This window comes from Peromyscus leucopus, chromosome 2 (assembly GCF_004664715.2).
Source record: "Peromyscus leucopus breed LL Stock chromosome 2, UCI_PerLeu_2.1, whole genome shotgun sequence".
Lineage (NCBI taxonomy): Eukaryota > Metazoa > Chordata > Mammalia > Rodentia > Cricetidae > Peromyscus > Peromyscus leucopus.
In genome coordinates, this window is record NC_051064.1 from 97,527,520 (window position 1) to 97,543,824 (window position 16,305).

A 16,305-nucleotide genomic window follows, 5' to 3' on the forward strand; every position below is an offset into this window, starting at 1 on the left:
AGTATGATACTAGGCAAATTCTCCATTTAAAACAAACAAACAACAAACCGAAACAAACAAACAAAGCAAAAACCTTTGGAGCCATAATTCAGTGACAGAGTAAGTATTTTACATGCATGAGGCTCTTGGTTCAATTTCCACCATGTACATGTACAAACACCTCCAGAGGCAGGTGGCTCTGAGCCAGTATACTCCAAGTGTTAAAACACACAGAAGATAGGAGGTTAATGCAGACATTTCCAGATGACAAAAGCAAGTAAATTTCAAACTACCAAACTTGTCCTCCCAGACATATGTTTTTCAGATGAAATGAATTCAGAGTCATGTGAAGAAAAATAGTCCTCAACTGGGCTGGTGGTTTATAATAATTTTAGCACTTGGGAGACCGTGGCAAAAGAAATTGCAGCTTGAGAACAACCTTAGCTTCTTCTTTTTCTTTCTTTTTTTTTTTTTTTTAAAAAACTTTTTTCTTTTTGGTTGCCTTTTTTATTTATTTTATGTGTATGAGTGCTCTATCTGCATGTATGCCTGCCAGAAGAGGGCATCAGATCCCATTATAGATGGTTATGAGCCACCGTGTACTTGCTGGGAATTGAACTCTTGACCTCTGGAAGAGCAGCCAGTGCTCTTAATGGCTGAGCCACCTCTCCTGCCACAGCTTTGGTCTTTTGTTGTTTTTTAAATAAATAGTGACTGGAGCAGCCAACAATATCAATAAAGAAAAAAGGGCCAGTCATACGGTTCAGTGGGTAAAGGTACTTATGCACAAGCATGATTGATCTGAGTTCAATGCCCCAGACCCATTGTTAGAAGGAGGGAACCAACTCCTACAAGCTGTCTACACACACACACACACACACACACACACACACACACACACACACAATTGATTTTAGAGGTTTCAGTTACTTTCCCAAATCAACTAAACAGAAGACAGCGCTATAGGATGGGGGGGAGGGGGAATCTCTATGAAATATAGAAAATAATAGTAAAATGTACTCACTTTAAATGTCAATGCACTAAATGCTCAATCAAAAGACAGATTGGCAGAATGCTCCAAAACATGATCAATATGATCTAAGTATGTGCTATCTACACACAAGAGTTTCACTTTAGCTCCCCAAACACAAATACACTGGAGAAAGTTACTCCATGTAAACAGTTAAAAAAAAAAAAGCAAAGGGAAGCTGTATGAATATTAGACCAATTGTCTTTAGTTAAAAACAGGCACCAAGTCAAATATATTATTACAGATTAATAAAACTTCATGCCAGGTATGATGACACATGCCTGTGATTCCAGCAAATTGGAGGCTAGGCCTAGGTTACATGGCAAAACCTTGTCCCAAGAAATTAAAACCAAAGAGGAATACAGCAATAATATTTAATAATTATGAAGTTTATATGCCTAATATAATCATCAAAATGTAGAAAGTGAAAACTGACAGAATTGAAAGCACAGCTCTACTATCACAGTTAAGACAGACTTCAATATCCCCCGGTGGCCAGCACTCAGGAGGCAAAGGCAGGTAGATCTCTGAGTTCAAGGCCAGCCTGGTCTACAGAGCTAGTTCCAGTAAAGCCAGGGCTACCCAGAGAAACTCTGTCTTGAAAAACCAAAAGACTTCAATATCCCACTCAATACTGACAACACAGAAAACAAGCCAGGGGCCTGGGGCCCAGGTCAGCAGCAGAACCTTTATCTGCTAGGGTAAGACCCCATTCAATCTCCAGCAAGGCCAAATTAAAAACAGAAAAACAAAACAAAACAGAACAAAAGCAGAACTTGAACAATACAGTAAGCCAAGTAGAAATAAGAGTATATTCCACCCAAGAACAAGACATTATGAAAAACAGAATTACCGTATGATCCAACAGAATAAAAACAATTTCAAAGAGCTCCTTAAGAAATCATATTCAGTCAGGTGGTGGCTAAACAGAGAAACCCTGTCTCAAAAAACCAAAAAAAAAAAAAAAAAAAAAGAAAGAAAGAAACCATATTCATAAAGCACTTTATGATAGCTAAACCATGGGAGCAACCCAATGCCCACCATGGATGAATTGATAAGGAAAATACTACTCAAAACCAGAATTTTATTCAGCCTTAAAAGAGAATTTTGCCAGGCGGTGGTGGCACACGCCTTTGATCCCAGCACTTGGGAGGCAGAGCCAGGCGGATCTCTGTGAGTTCGAGGCCAGCCTGGTCTCCAAAGCGAGTTCCAGGAAAGGCGCAAAGCTACACAGAGAAACCCTGTCTCAAAAAAAAAACCAAAAAAAAAAAAAAAAAAAGAGAGAGAATTTTATGATACAAGTCTTACTTCTATGTAGAAACTGATACATGTTACAATATGGACAACCTTTGAAGACATTATGCTAAATGAAAATGGCCAGTCATAAAATGATGAACACATTTATATGAAGCACAAGTTACCTAAAAGTAAAAATTGTGCAGATATAAAGGATGCTGGTTGCCAATAGCTAAGAAGGGAAACTACTACTTTAATGGGTATACAGTTTCAGTTTTATAATACGAAACTATGAAGAGGGGATAGTGCTGAAGGTGGTACAACATTAGGCATGTAGTAAATACTACCAAACTATCCACCTAAAAATGTTAAAAGGGTCAATTTTGTCGTGTTTTACTATATAACAACTGGGCTGGGAGACTGACGGCTTAAGAGCACATGCCACACAAGCATAAGGGCTTGAGTTTGGATCCCCTGTACTCACTTAAACAGCCAGGCGTATCTGTGAGCACCTGTAACATCAGCACTGCCCAGAAGGAAGGGGGCACAGACAAGAGGGTCCCTGGAGCTCGACTGCCAGCCAGCCTAGTTGATTAAAAAAAAGGTATGCTCCAAGTTCAGATAGATAACTTATAAAAAGAAATAAGGCAGAGAGCCATAGAACAGGACATTCTTGTCCTCCTTGAGTGTCTGTACAAGCATGTGAGCAAACATACAGTGATGTTTGAGTTAAGAATGGTTTCCTTAGGCTCATATAGTTTAATGTTTGGTCCCCAGTTAGTAGAACTATTTGGAAAGGATTAAGAGGTGTGGCCTTGTTGGAATAGGTGTGGTCTTGTTGGAGGAGCTATGTCATTGAGGGTGGGCTTGGAGGTTTCAAAAGCCCAAGCCTGGCCTAGTCTTGCTCTCTCTGTCTACAACTTGCAGATCAGATGTGAGCTTTGAGCTACTGCTCTAGTGCCATCCCTACCTGCCTGAAGCTGTGCTCCCCACCATAATGTTCATGGACTATCCCTCTGAAACTGTAAGCAAGCCTCCTAACTAAATGCTTTATTTTATAAGTTGCTTTGATCACAGCAATAAAACAGTAACTAAAACACATACCCCTTCCCCGCACCTTTTTAAAAATTAGAGCAGGGTGTGCAGGATGTGTGGAGGCTAAGGCAGTAGGATCAAGGGTTCAAGGCCAGCCTGGGATAAAGAGCAAGAAAAAGAGAGGGCTAAGGGAGTTCAGTGTATCTCTCAAAATAGCAACAAAGAAGCCAGACCTTTGTAAGAAAGATTAGTTGTCAGTCTTTAGAATCAGTCAGAAACTACACCACAGGAAAAAAATTCTTCAAAGGCTATTTGGTAGTAGCTAATTTTAGTTTATCTACTTTAATAAGTTTTTGAAAGTGTGATTTTAAATATAATTTTATTAATAAACTCAAAGAAAGTTAAAAGATAAAACATGTTTTTAAATGTCTCTGAGGTGGCAGAGATGGCTCAAAAAACAACTAAGAATCTATGTTTGTTTTTGAAGCAGTCTTGTAACAGTACAAGCTTAGCTCAAACTCATGATTCTCCGAGGTCATTCAACATTACACTCAGAATAAAATCTACATTATGTAAAACTATGTATATACCTTAGCAGTTCCCAACATAGATGTTTGTTTGGGACATTTATAGTGATCTAGGAGGATCTTAGTTTCAGAATTTGGTCTCATTTTCTTCTTTCTATTTCCCCTAATTCCTACCACAATATTTTACATGGTTAAACATCAAATCAAATCGGTGATTCTCAACCTGTGGGTTGTGGCCCCATAGGGATCCTGCATATTGTATATTTACATTACAACTCATAATAGTAGCAAAATTAAAGCTATGAAGTAGCAATAAAATAACTTTATGGTTGGGGGGGTCACCACAACTTGAGGAACTGTATTAAGGGGTCGCAGCATTAGGAAGGTTGAGAACCACTGCATTAAGTACTTCTTAAATCAATGCAACAAATACTTAAAAGCATTAGTGGGGGAGAGAGAGAGGCAGAGCAGGGAGACAGTGGCCCTCTTGTGTCCTAGAAAATCTGAAACTTTTGCTTTAGAAAAAAGTCTTGGGGAGGGAAGGACACAGAGCAGCACTGATACACAAGAGCCATTGAGCCCTGGAGTGTAAGGAACACGTACAATCCTATCACAGCCCAAGATCACAAAAAAACAAAACACCAGAGGCCAGGCCAGTATCCTGTTGGCAGATGAGCAAAATAAAACAGCTCCCCAGACAGTTACTTTGGTAAAGGTTTCAGCCAGCAAGCCCCACCCAGGAGCATAGCCTCCCAGAAGCTTTTTAGATCTGAGCACATAAGAAATAACAGATATCCAGGGAAAACCTCCAGCATACAACACAACGACCAAATCAAGCAGTGAAGTGGGAAAACAAAACAATCTAGAGGAAGAAGACCACCAAGGAGACCATAACTTAAAAATTAAAAAGCAATCATCATTCCATCCGTAGAGACATGGGAAGGTACTGCAATCAGAAAAGAAGTTCCTCAGATCAACCCACAAGAAAGCAGCCTGAGAGAAAAGAGATGGAGAAAACAAGCTCAACACCTGAATAAGAAGTTCCTAAGAAAGAAGACAGAAAAGAAATGAAGAAAGAAACCAACAGATTAATTTGAGAAGTTTTGAGCAGAGGTTATCATAGTTAAAGAGCCAACTAATGGTCCAGGGAAATGGATGAAAACAGGTTCCTTTTAGATTGGGTGGGGGTGGGAATGTGGGGATAAGTAGGATATTTATATTTATTTATTTTTATTTTTTTTATTTTTTTATTTTTTTTGGTTTTTTTTGAAACAGGGTTTCTCTGTGTAGCTTTGCGCCTTTCCTGGAACTCACTTGGTAGCCCAGGCTGGCCTCAAACTCACAGAGATCCGCCTGCCTCTGCCTCCCGAGTGCTGGGGATTAAAGGCGTGCGCCACCACCGCCCGGCAGGATATTTATATTTATATATATTAGGATGGTTTCAGACTTCTCAACAGTCTAACACCATCAATAAAAACACAACAGAGCAATGTCGTAAAATCTAGAAGGAAAATTACTTCAGGATCAGAATCATACAACCCTCCAAGTGTTACCACAGTAGCAAGACATAAAATTGTTTCCAAACTTGCAAGTCTGAAACACCTTTGTTATCAACAAACTTTCTGGAAGTTCCTGGAGTATGTGCTCCAGTAAGGCAAGATGAAGAAAACTAAGCAATGGAAAGCTAGCGTCTAAATAATAGAAATCCAACACTAGCAGTCTAAAAAAAGGTGACAGTAAAGTTACCCAGGATTACCTGTACACCGGTGACAGGTGAGAATGCTTTCACTGTTAGAAGAGGAAATCCTAAATTATCCAATGTTTTTAAAATATCAATTTAAAGAATCTGAAGTAGAATTATGATAAATACATAGAAAACTCAGCAAATAAAAAAATAAAGCTGGGCGGTGGTGGCGCATGCCTTTAATCCCAGCACTTGGAAGGCAGAGGCAGGTGGATCTTTGTGAGTTCAAGGCCAGCCTGGTCTACAAAGCAAGATCCAAGAAAGGCACAAAGCTACACAGAGAAACCCTGTCTCGAAGAAAAAAAAAAAAAAAAAAAAAGTAATAAAGATCATAAACTTGTTGAAGAAACCAGTTTACAACTCAGAAGTAGACTAAATTTATATAGTCACAAAACACTGCTTTAATCAAGCTAAGCAAAGGTTAGCACAGAAAACTCAGATGAAATGAGGGTAGGCAGAAAACAGGGAACACTGAATCCAAATGTTCTTTCCCTAGCAGAAACTAATAGATATTACCTTTTTTTAAAAAAAAAAATACATAAACAAAAAAAAAAAAAAAAAAAAAAAAAAAAAAAAAAAAAAAAAAAAAAAAAAAAAAAAAAAACATAAATATTGCAACACTGCATTTTTCTCCATTGACATAGAAATAGAACACAAAATGAGCAGTCAGATAAAAATGTTGCTTCTGAGGAAGAAAATCTGGGTTGGCATAGAAATGGAACTGGCTTTACTAACCCCACACAACTGTCTTGATTTAGGATCCAAGGTGCTCAGGGACCAGACGGAGAAGTCACTTTTGTTTTAGCATGGTCAAGAAAATAAAATCCAAGGTCTTAAATTTTAAATTATATCTTTAAGTATGGGTAGATTTCAAAAGGCCAGTCACTATAAAGAAAGACAAGGATGCTGAAGCATACCTCATCTCTCCCACTCCAGAAGTTTGTGACAGACTTTTGGAATCCAACTTAGTGTGATGCTTAAAGAGGTCTGCAGCAGTGTGGAACCACGGCATGCTGGCTGGCCCAGTTCAGTCCACAACCATAAGACAGTGTTTTTTCTGCTGAGCCTAGACCTTCTGGGTTTTCAATGGACTTTGGCTAAAACCTAAGTGTTTAATCCACCCTACAATCAGCTATTTCTACCTCTTAAATTCTCCCATCATTCTCAGTTCATTGCTTCACTTACTACTATGATCCTGGATCACATCAACAATGGACATGGAAAAATAAATTTCATTACTACATGACTCCCAATATGGTACAGCCAGCCCTTCATTAACTCAATTAATACACCATGAAGTAAAAACTTTCAGTATGCCAGCTACAGGCTCCTTTTAGATCGTAAAAACTTGCTCAGATGCAGAGGCTAGTCACCAAGTGACTGAGACACTGACCTGAACAGCTAGGAATGAAAACAGTCTTAGCTGCAAAATGTAAGCTTTTGATCACAGTTAGTTGAATAATATGTAAACAAAATTTGAAGAACATAAACAAATGAGAAGAACTAGTTTTCAAATAGATCATTTCAGTCTAAAGATCCCAGATAAAAACAATTACTCCAGTTACTCCACTGGTGTCAATACAGCAGCCTTACAGAAGGTACAGTTCAATGACAGGCTTCAACTACTAAAACAGGTATCCTTTAGAATAGATACTCCTTACTGCAATGTTTTTGTCCTTGTAGATATATGCTTCTACTGGATTTAATCTTACGTATTTGTTGGGCATTGAATTCAGGGTCTCAGATAGGCTAAGCATGAAGCTACATCATATCCCAATATTTTTGAAGTTTATTAAATGGGCTTTTTTGTTTGAGAATACCATTTTAAAGGTACAGATTTCATCAATAATTATACTCAAATACATCAGAGGTTGCCTATTGGTTTTACTGAGTGTTTTGGAGTGTCATGCACTCTTAACAGTAGTTGGAAGAGATGATCAGAGGTCATCTTATTCAATTCAACACAGCAGTCTGCCCTATAATATTCCTACTCTATTGTACCATCACCCATTGGCTGCGCTGCAAAAGCCACCAAACAGAGCTACTTCCACACTTTGCCTTTAGATTATTTTCTATCTGTGGCAAGCAGAAGCTGAACAATCACATCAAATCAAACCGCTCTCTGTTAGAAACTGAATGTTCTTACACATAAACCCCACAACAAGGTTCCCTGCTAGCCTTTAAGACCTGCCCTCACATCAGTTTATCTCCTGCCACCCTGGAACCTTCCTTTCTCAATCTAGGACCTCAGTTTTTTTGTTATGCTAGCTGCCTAGCCTATATAGTGCCCTTCCAACCTCAGCTTTACCACTTCAAAGTCGGCCCATTCCACCTTCCAAGGACTAACTCAATCGATCTCCTAAGAGATGTATACACACACACACACACACACACACACACACAAAAAAAAAAAAAAACATTAAAAAAAAGGCTTCCCTTTTTAATGTCTCTCCCACCTAACTCTGGCTATGTGCATTCGTTTGCTTCTTGACCATAGTCTTCCAAGAGATTATAAGAAAGTTCAGTAAACAGAACCTGTGAGCCTGTCAGTGATGTCAATTCTCCCCAGGATAGAAAATATACGATACTCATCACTTAAGCTCAATTTTTTTTTCTGAAAACTGAAATCCGTTTACTCAGTCTTAAATTTCTTGAATAATCAGTGCTTAAAGGTAACGTTTGATATTGATTTGGCCTGGATTTTAACTTTTGGTTAACTTTGAGGCCGGGGGGTGGGGAGCTTGCAGGTAGAACTTCTTAAGGCAATGATAATTGTTTTCCTCCCAAGAAGTAGCACATTCCTACACAACAATTAACATTTGAGGGGGTTCATCCTCTCCTCCCCTATAACCTGGACAACCAGGAGAGGAATCCACGCGTAACTCTCTGCAAGGCAGTTATTAAGAACTACAGTCTGCAAATATTAAAAGTGAGAGAAGACTACAGAGCAATTCCTGAGAGCAGAGCGAGAGGCAAGCCAGATGCTTTCAAATTACCGAAACTGGGGGGGGGGGTTGCACAGAAGCAAAAAATACCGAAGTCTACGAGAAAACCGAGAGACTATCGGCCAAAGCTGAAGCCCCTAAAGGTGTTGTAAGATGCTCGTCCAAGGTCAAGCCTCCCGTTAGTGGTCAAGTTAGGACAGGCAACCAGGTCCTCCAATCCCACACCCATTCCCCGAAATCTGGTCGGTTTCGCAGACTGTGCGCCGGGAGTGCAAAGCTCGGGAATCCGCAGGGAGGCGGGAGCAGTGCAGACACCAGGAAGAGGGAGAGAGGTACGCTGCAGGGATGGAGGGTCATCCCTCCCACGTGTCTGGAAGCCTGAGATCCACCGCGGGCGGCAGGACTTGCAAGCGCTCACCTGTCTGGGGCCCAGAGGCGGGTGGTGCGATCCCGGGACACAGACACAAAGGCCCCCGGCGGGTAGAGGCAGCACACCAGGCCCCTCACGTCCAGTTCGTGGCCCGGGAGCGAGCAGCTCAGCCGGTATCTAGCTGCGCCGCTCGCCATGGCCAGCGTGGGTCCGGAGCCCGGCTCCCGGGCACAGCGCGAGACTAGTCCACAGGCCCGAGCCGGCGTGCGCCAGGCTGCGGCCCGAGACCCGCCTGCAGGTGAGGGGCGCGGGAGACCGGAAGAGCCCGTCAGCCGGTGCGGAAGGACTGCGGGGGAAGGGGCGCGCCGAGCGGACTGAGTGACACAGCAACCCTACCATGCACACCGGAATTCATCATCCGCCGCAGCCCGCGGTGACGCAGAGTGTGTGCGTCGTGCGGCTGAGGCGTCGCGCGCGGCGGCTCTGTCTCCTTCTGCGCCCTGGATCGCAGGCCGAGGAAGAAACGGTGAGACTGGGACTTTCTGCCTAGGCGCCGAAGGTTCAGGCCCTGTCAGAACCTGGTCCATTTCAGTGAACAACCGAGGATTTGTAGTAGTGGATGGGGGCAAGCCGGAACTACAAATCCCACAATGCCGCGCGTCCTGGGCGCCTCGCCGGCGCGCTGAATTGGGATGTTTTAAATGTAGGTGCTCTGCCCGACTCCTGAATGGTAGAGTGAAATCGCTTCTTTACCTTGCGTCACGATTTGATTACCCAGGTTCTGCATGCCTCTGGAGAGTCTCTTGGGATTTACATAAATTAATTGTTTTTCATTTAAAATGGCAGAATCTGAAGCCAAGTGGGAACTTTAATCACTTGCCTTCAAGCTACCCCTATTTTCTTACCCATACTATCAGATATTGCAAGTAAATACGATGGTTCAAATCCACTACTCCCAAACGTGACCACTGTTTGTCTGAGCTTTGGCTCAGTAAATCTAGATAGGGCAGAGAATTCCTTTAATTAATAGTGTATAAGGTCTCATAGTAGCTCTGTCGGGCCTCAAACTCTTGGTTCTCCTGCTCCAATCTCTGAGCGCTGAAATTACAGGTAAAAAAATGTATTTTAGCCAAACCTCCATGGTGCTGCTGGGTGTCTCTACGTTGCATTGAGAGTGTCAGTCTACATTGTAAAGTTTACCTTCTGTATTATTATCTGGCATCGACCATACCACAAACTTTTGTTAAGTGCATTTTTCTTTGCTCGATCTTCTTAAAATTCTCATTCTAGGCTTTTGTGTCACTATTCCTTTGTGTTTCTCAGGTTTAAGCCCTGAAATGTTGACATTTTAAAACCTCTTCTGCTGCTGTACTCACCTGATAATCTCTCCTCAAATTATATTCTCAATCTTTGAATATTTCTAGCTGCCTATTAGAAATTTCTGCCTAGTGGCTTAAATTATTTTAACATTCTCTAGTTTTCTACCTCTTCTCTCCAGCCAGTCCTACACATCAAAGTAAAATTCTTTTTCTAAACTCTAGATCTAAGTATTATTCCCTCTGTTCAGTAACTCCGATAGCTTTCCATCCTTAGAGTACAACGTTATACAAGGCCTTTTACATTTCTCTAACTTATTTACTGAAGTCATTTCCCTTAGGGATGTGTCTGCCTCAGGCATGTTGGATTTCTCAGCTTTCCTGAACAAACCACAATGTTGAAGTTGATATTTCTATGTTCTTAAAACAAACAAGTAAACCCTAATATCAGGGGAGGCTGAAGGAGGAGGATCACGTGTAGTTTTGGTGCCTGACGCTGGCCTCGAATTCACTGAGATCCATCTGGCTCTGCCTCCCGAGTGCTGGGATTAAAAGAATGTGCCACTGCCACCCAGCCGAGAAGTTCCTATCTTAAGAACACATACAGGCCGGGTGGTGGCGGCACGTATTTTTTGTTCAGGAGACAGAGGCAGGCAGATCTCTGTGAGTTCAAGGCCAGCCTGGTCTACAAAACAAGTTCCAGAACAGTCAGAGCTGTAACATAGAAACCCTGTCTTTGAAACACACACAATGAAACTGTAATTTTTTTCTCTGTCACAGTTCCATACCAGTTTATCTTCTGGACCTTCCTAATTCCTCTTTGGGCCAATTTTATTAATTGCCAATTTAGTGTTCATGGTGGTGTAACTGTGGGGGACCTAAAACAGCTTGACCATGCAGCTGCCATGACAGGTTTAGAGGCCCAGACACAGCTTCTGTGACAGGCTTACTGCCAGGCAACACCCAGGAAAAGCCATAAGCTGTACCCACCCAGGGAAGGCCTGCATCTAAGGGGAAGTACCTGACATCCCAAACATTCCAACCATTAGATAAGGTTAGATAAGATGGCCAGATGTCCCTGAGTCTAGCACACACCTATTTCTGTTTTACAGATACCACTAGACAAATGTCAGCCAGTCATGGTTCTGAACCCTGGAAATTTCCTCACCCCAATTTCTGCTATGTTAAAAACTACCCCGCCTGACCTCAGGGCTTTCTGCTCTCACCCCTGCATTGGAGCTTGAAAATAAAGGCTCTTTATAGTTGCTGTTAGTTTTTTTTTTTCTTTCAATTTTTATTTATTTTCTTTTTTTCTGAGTGTGTGTGTGTGTGTGTGTGTGTGTGTGTGTGTGTGTGTGTGTGTGTGTGTGTGTGTGTGTGTAGGGTTGGTCAAAGAATAGCTTGCAAGAAGGATCCTTGGGACTGGTTGGGTGGCAAGCCCCTTTACCCATGAGCCATCTCAGCAACTCTGGATTTTTTTTTATTGAATAGTCTCTCACTAGCCTTGGCTGCTGCAAATTCACAGTAATCTTCCTGTCTCAGCCTCCTGAGTGTTGTCATTATAGGGGTGTGCCGCTGCTGAGGCCCTGAGGTGGGTGAGAACCCTCAGATTCACTGCTTTCCATGTAATAGGTTTTGTTTTTCTGTCGGCTTAATGGCCGTCCCTGAAGCCCCCCAAGGTCCGGCAGTCATCAACCCTCTGCAGTCTGCAGCCTGGCAAGATTTCTGGTCCTGCTGGCTCAGCCGCGGTCACCAAATGTTGGTTTTAACTAAGTCTCTATGATTCTGTTTACCAGTAAAGACAAAGGAGTCAGATGTTGGTGTGAAAACCTGCTAGATCAGAGAAGCTGAGAAGCAACCAGCTGACCTTCCTTTTTTGCTGGAGACTCAGCAAGAGAATCGTCTCTCCACTCATCCCAAACCAAAAAGACTGCAAATCTCTAAGTCCCTCCCTACTCCTTCCTGTGCATCTCTCCTTCTGTATTTCTGAGTACTCCATACTCTGGCTAATTTTTATCAACTAGTTGCTGGCTCTGCCCTCAATCAAAGGTTAATTTTATTAACACAGTCTTGGAGTTTCACAGTGTGATCAAATATCCCACAACAAATAGGTTCTCAATGGAAATTTCCCCACTATAGTATATCACCTAAAGACAAATTGTATATACTTTCTCATTTAGTCCTCATAGAAATCCTACAAAGTAGGAAATATAATCTCCATCTCATAGATAAAGAATTTGGCTGAAAACAAAACAAACAAAACAAACAAACAAAAAAAACCCAAAGAACAAAACCCAAAAGTGGCCATTAGGCTAAGATGGCTAGCTCTGGAGCCCAACTCAACAGTACCCAGAAATTTAATCAAAGTCAGAAATGGGGGTCTGGAGAGATGGCTCAGTGGTTAAGAGCACTGGCTTCAAGAGGACCTGGGTTCAGGTCTGAGCACTCAACATCATGGCTCACAAGCATGTATAACTCCAGGTCTGGAGATCCAATACCCTCTTATGCCCTCTCCATGATACATACAAATATGATGCATTATACATGTAAATATGTGTAGGCACTCATATACATAAAAATAAATGAATCTTTTAAGTTTTAAATTATTTTTATGTACTTACATGAATGTTTTGCCTGCATGTCTGTGCACCACTTGCAAGATTGGTATCTGGAAGACAGAGAAGGATGTCAGATAACCTGTAACTGGAGTTCAGCTACCATTCAGGTTCTGGGAGTTGAATCTGGGTCATCTGAAAAAGCAGCCAGAGCAAGAGCCAACCCCAATAAATAGAACTTTAAAGAACATAAAAAGTGGCCAAACCTTCCTCTGGGACTTTGCACTTTAAAGAGTCAAAAGCATGTTCTTAGTCTTGCTCCTAGAACATATGATGAAAGTTTTCCCCTCATGGTTCCTAGATAGAGCCCAAACTATTGGAACTCCTGGGCTCAAAATTGCACTATTAATTAGATTTCAGTAGCATGGGAGTGTGAAGCAGTTTTCATTGATTTAATTATTTAATTAACAACTGAAATATTTTAAAGTCACATATTGAGAACATAACAGTTGACTGAACTTAAATCCTGTGAACAGTAAGAATGAATTATTGGGGCTTCCCCCCCTAATTATAACACTTTATGTTAAGGACTCAAAGGTTTAAAAACTAGTGATTTCTTCTAACTGTCCACTTTCATAAACTCTCTTTTTCTCATGCCAGAATGCATGCAGGAGAAATATCCACAATACCAATAGTTCTTTTCAAGGACAATAGATGAGACAGTTGAACATCTATAATAGCCATTTAAGATTGTACAAACTGGGCTAGTGGTATAGCTCAGTAGTAGAGTGCTTTCATCAGATTTATGGGACCCCAAGTTTGATCTTCAGATATGGCAATAAAGGAAGAAGGGAATGAACAGGACAAGGCAGGGCAGGGTATAGTGTCACAGACCTTTATCCCATCACTCAGGAGGCAGAGAGGCAGGTGAATCTCTTGAGTTTGAGACCAGTCTGGTCTACATAGTGAGACCTAGTCTCAAAAAATAAAAATAGAGACCCAGGCTTAGTGACATACACTTTTTTCTTTTTCCCAAGTCAGGGTTTCTCTGTGTACCCCTAACTGTCCTGGAACTCATTTTGTAGAATAGGCTGGCCTCACACTCACAGAGATTTGCCTGCCTCTGCCTCCTGAGTTCTGGGATTAAAGGCATGTGTCACTACACTTGGCTTGGTGGTATGTGGTATGTATTTGTAGTCCCAGTACTTGCGAGGCAGAGACAGGTGTATCTCTGAGTTTGAGACCAGCATGGTCTACAGAGAAAGTTCCAAGACAGCCAGGACTGCAGAGAGAAACCTTGTTTTAACAAACAAACAAACAAACAAACAAACAAAACAAAACACCCTAAATAAATAAAAATAGACATAAATTATATATTACAGTTTTTGTTCTCAGTATGATGCTTTCAGTATGATTTGGTTTTTTTGTTTGTTTGTTTTAAAAGTCTAAATTCAGCTGGACATGATGGTGTACACCTTTAATCTTAGGACTCAGGAGGCAGAGGCAGGTGAATTTCTGAGTTTATGGCCAGATTGGTCTACATAGGGAGTTCCAGGACAGCCAGAGCTACATAGAGATACTTTATCTCAAAATCAACAAAACCATGAATCCATTATAGAAAAACTAATGTAAAAGATAAGGAAATAAAGTTGGGGTCAGTATGGCCCAAGGTTGGTAACTTGGGACAAATTTTGCCAATCTGAAAACAAAGGAATCTTAACAATTACTAATGGCATTTAGCGTGTCTGTATCAACAATTACTAATGGCATATAGTGTGTATAAAATTGTGGTAATAGAATGTAAGTATATAGGGGACTATGGCCTCTTCTCTATTTGCTGCCATAAACTGATAAAAACATTAAATATGAGAAGAAGTATGTGGGTTGCATACATAAAAGCAATCACATAATGTAAATCTCATTACCCCTAAATGATTTAGGAGTGTCTGATTTTTTGACATTGCTGTATGACATTGTCATCTTCAAATGTTTTGGAACACATTCATAGTTATTCTGTGGCCCATGGACACATATTGGTCATGCATGATAGATGTTGATATACCTCATGTCTATAAGTGTATTCAGTTTTTTGTTTATCATTCTAGGAATCCAGGGTTCACATGAGCACATTAAGCACATACTAAACTATATTTCCAACCCCTTTCATGTCTAAAGGGAAAGGAAATTAGGAGTTATGGAAAATATTAAGTGACTATAAGCAGTTTTTGTAAAAAGTCACTAAGTTTGAAAAACATACAATGTCTAGGACAGAGTCTATCTGACTCAAAGAACAAACATTAGTTTGTGAATGATTCTCTAAGGGATAGTGGTATGTGACACAAGACTATCCAGCTGAGTTGACAGACTTCAGACTTTGTTTCTGCTGCATGCATTTAGTCTTCTCTGGTTAATGATATCTTCAGTCCAAAGACTCTGGCTTTGTGTTCCTCTTGGCTGCTCTGGTCAGGTGGAAAGGTAACCTTGCTGAAAGTTTCTCCCTGCATTGGGAGAGAGGGAAAGCAAAGGAAAGCCGGAAGGACAAACTGCTGACTTATAAAAATGGAGTCACTTAGCACAGGATCCAGCCTGAAAACTACTGTTTCGTATGATGTAGAGTAACATAAGCCAGGTACATCCTGAACTCTGTACAGCTTATAAGTTGTGTTGTACTTACCAGCAATGTAGACTATTAAAGAACTTTCAAAGCAAATACAATTCAATGCATTCTTTTACATAGTGTTACATTAGACAATAGCTGTTTTCAAGCCTTTGGTGTTCAGAACAAAGATATTGTCCTGAAGCTGACAGCTTTTTTTTTTTTCTTGCTAAACATTGAGTAACTCATATCTTTTTAGATGCTTTGGAAACATTGTTCGGATAATTGCTTAATTCATTTAACAAATGTGAAAATTAATCATGGTCTTTATTTTCTTTGACATTAAAATGTAATAATAATACATTGTTTGAACTAAAATTAAAAAACTTTGAAAAGATAGTGTACAAATTTTCAAGTCTTAGCCATGAAGTTTTCTTCCCTGGAGGCAACAATTATCATTGCTTTTTTGTATACTTCCCAAAGATTGTTTATGTAGATATTAGAATGTGTTAGCTGTGAATACTTCTTCACCTTGATTTAACCATATATCCTGAATAATTTTTCATATTGTCAGGGAAGAACTTTTCATCTACCCCATCATGTTACAGAAATGAAATAACTAACAAAATACAGATAAAAAGGATGAGAAAATAGATGTCAGTTTTTATACAAATTGAGCTAATAAAAGAAACAGCTGTTTTCATCAAATGGTTAAAAGCGTGTAGGTCCAACTTAGTGAAGAAAAATGGGTGTATGATGTTAAAAAATTTCCCAATGAGTAACACACATTGATTCTTTAGAAAATACAAGTTGGATGCCGGGCGGTGGTGGCACACGCCTTTAATCCCCAGCACTCGGGAGGCAGAGCCAGGCGGATCTCTGTGAGTTCGAGGCCAGCCTGGGATACCAAGTGAGTTCCAGGAAAGGCGCAAAGCTACACAGAGAAACCCTGTCTCGAAAAACCAAAAAAAA

General features: G+C 40.7%; 2 protein-coding genes across 2 annotated transcripts in view; one reads left to right on the top strand and one right to left on the bottom strand.

Annotated features, from left to right (window-relative positions):
• Plaa (phospholipase A2 activating protein) overlaps positions 1-9,255 on the bottom strand; it is a 35,295-nt gene extending 26,040 nt beyond the window's left edge. Inside the window, exon 1 of the mRNA XM_028870316.2 lies at positions 8,915-9,255. Within this exon, the coding sequence (XP_028726149.1) occupies positions 8,915-9,063 (149 nt within the window). The 5' untranslated portion in view covers positions 9,064-9,255. The remainder of the gene's footprint in view (positions 1-8,914) is intronic.
• A 48-nt stretch (positions 9,256-9,303) lies between these two features.
• Ift74 (intraflagellar transport 74) overlaps positions 9,304-16,305 on the top strand; it is an 86,160-nt gene continuing 79,158 nt past the window's right edge. Inside the window, exon 1 of the mRNA XM_028870319.2 lies at positions 9,304-9,392. The gene's annotated coding sequence lies outside the window, so the exon portion shown is untranslated. The remainder of the gene's footprint in view (positions 9,393-16,305) is intronic.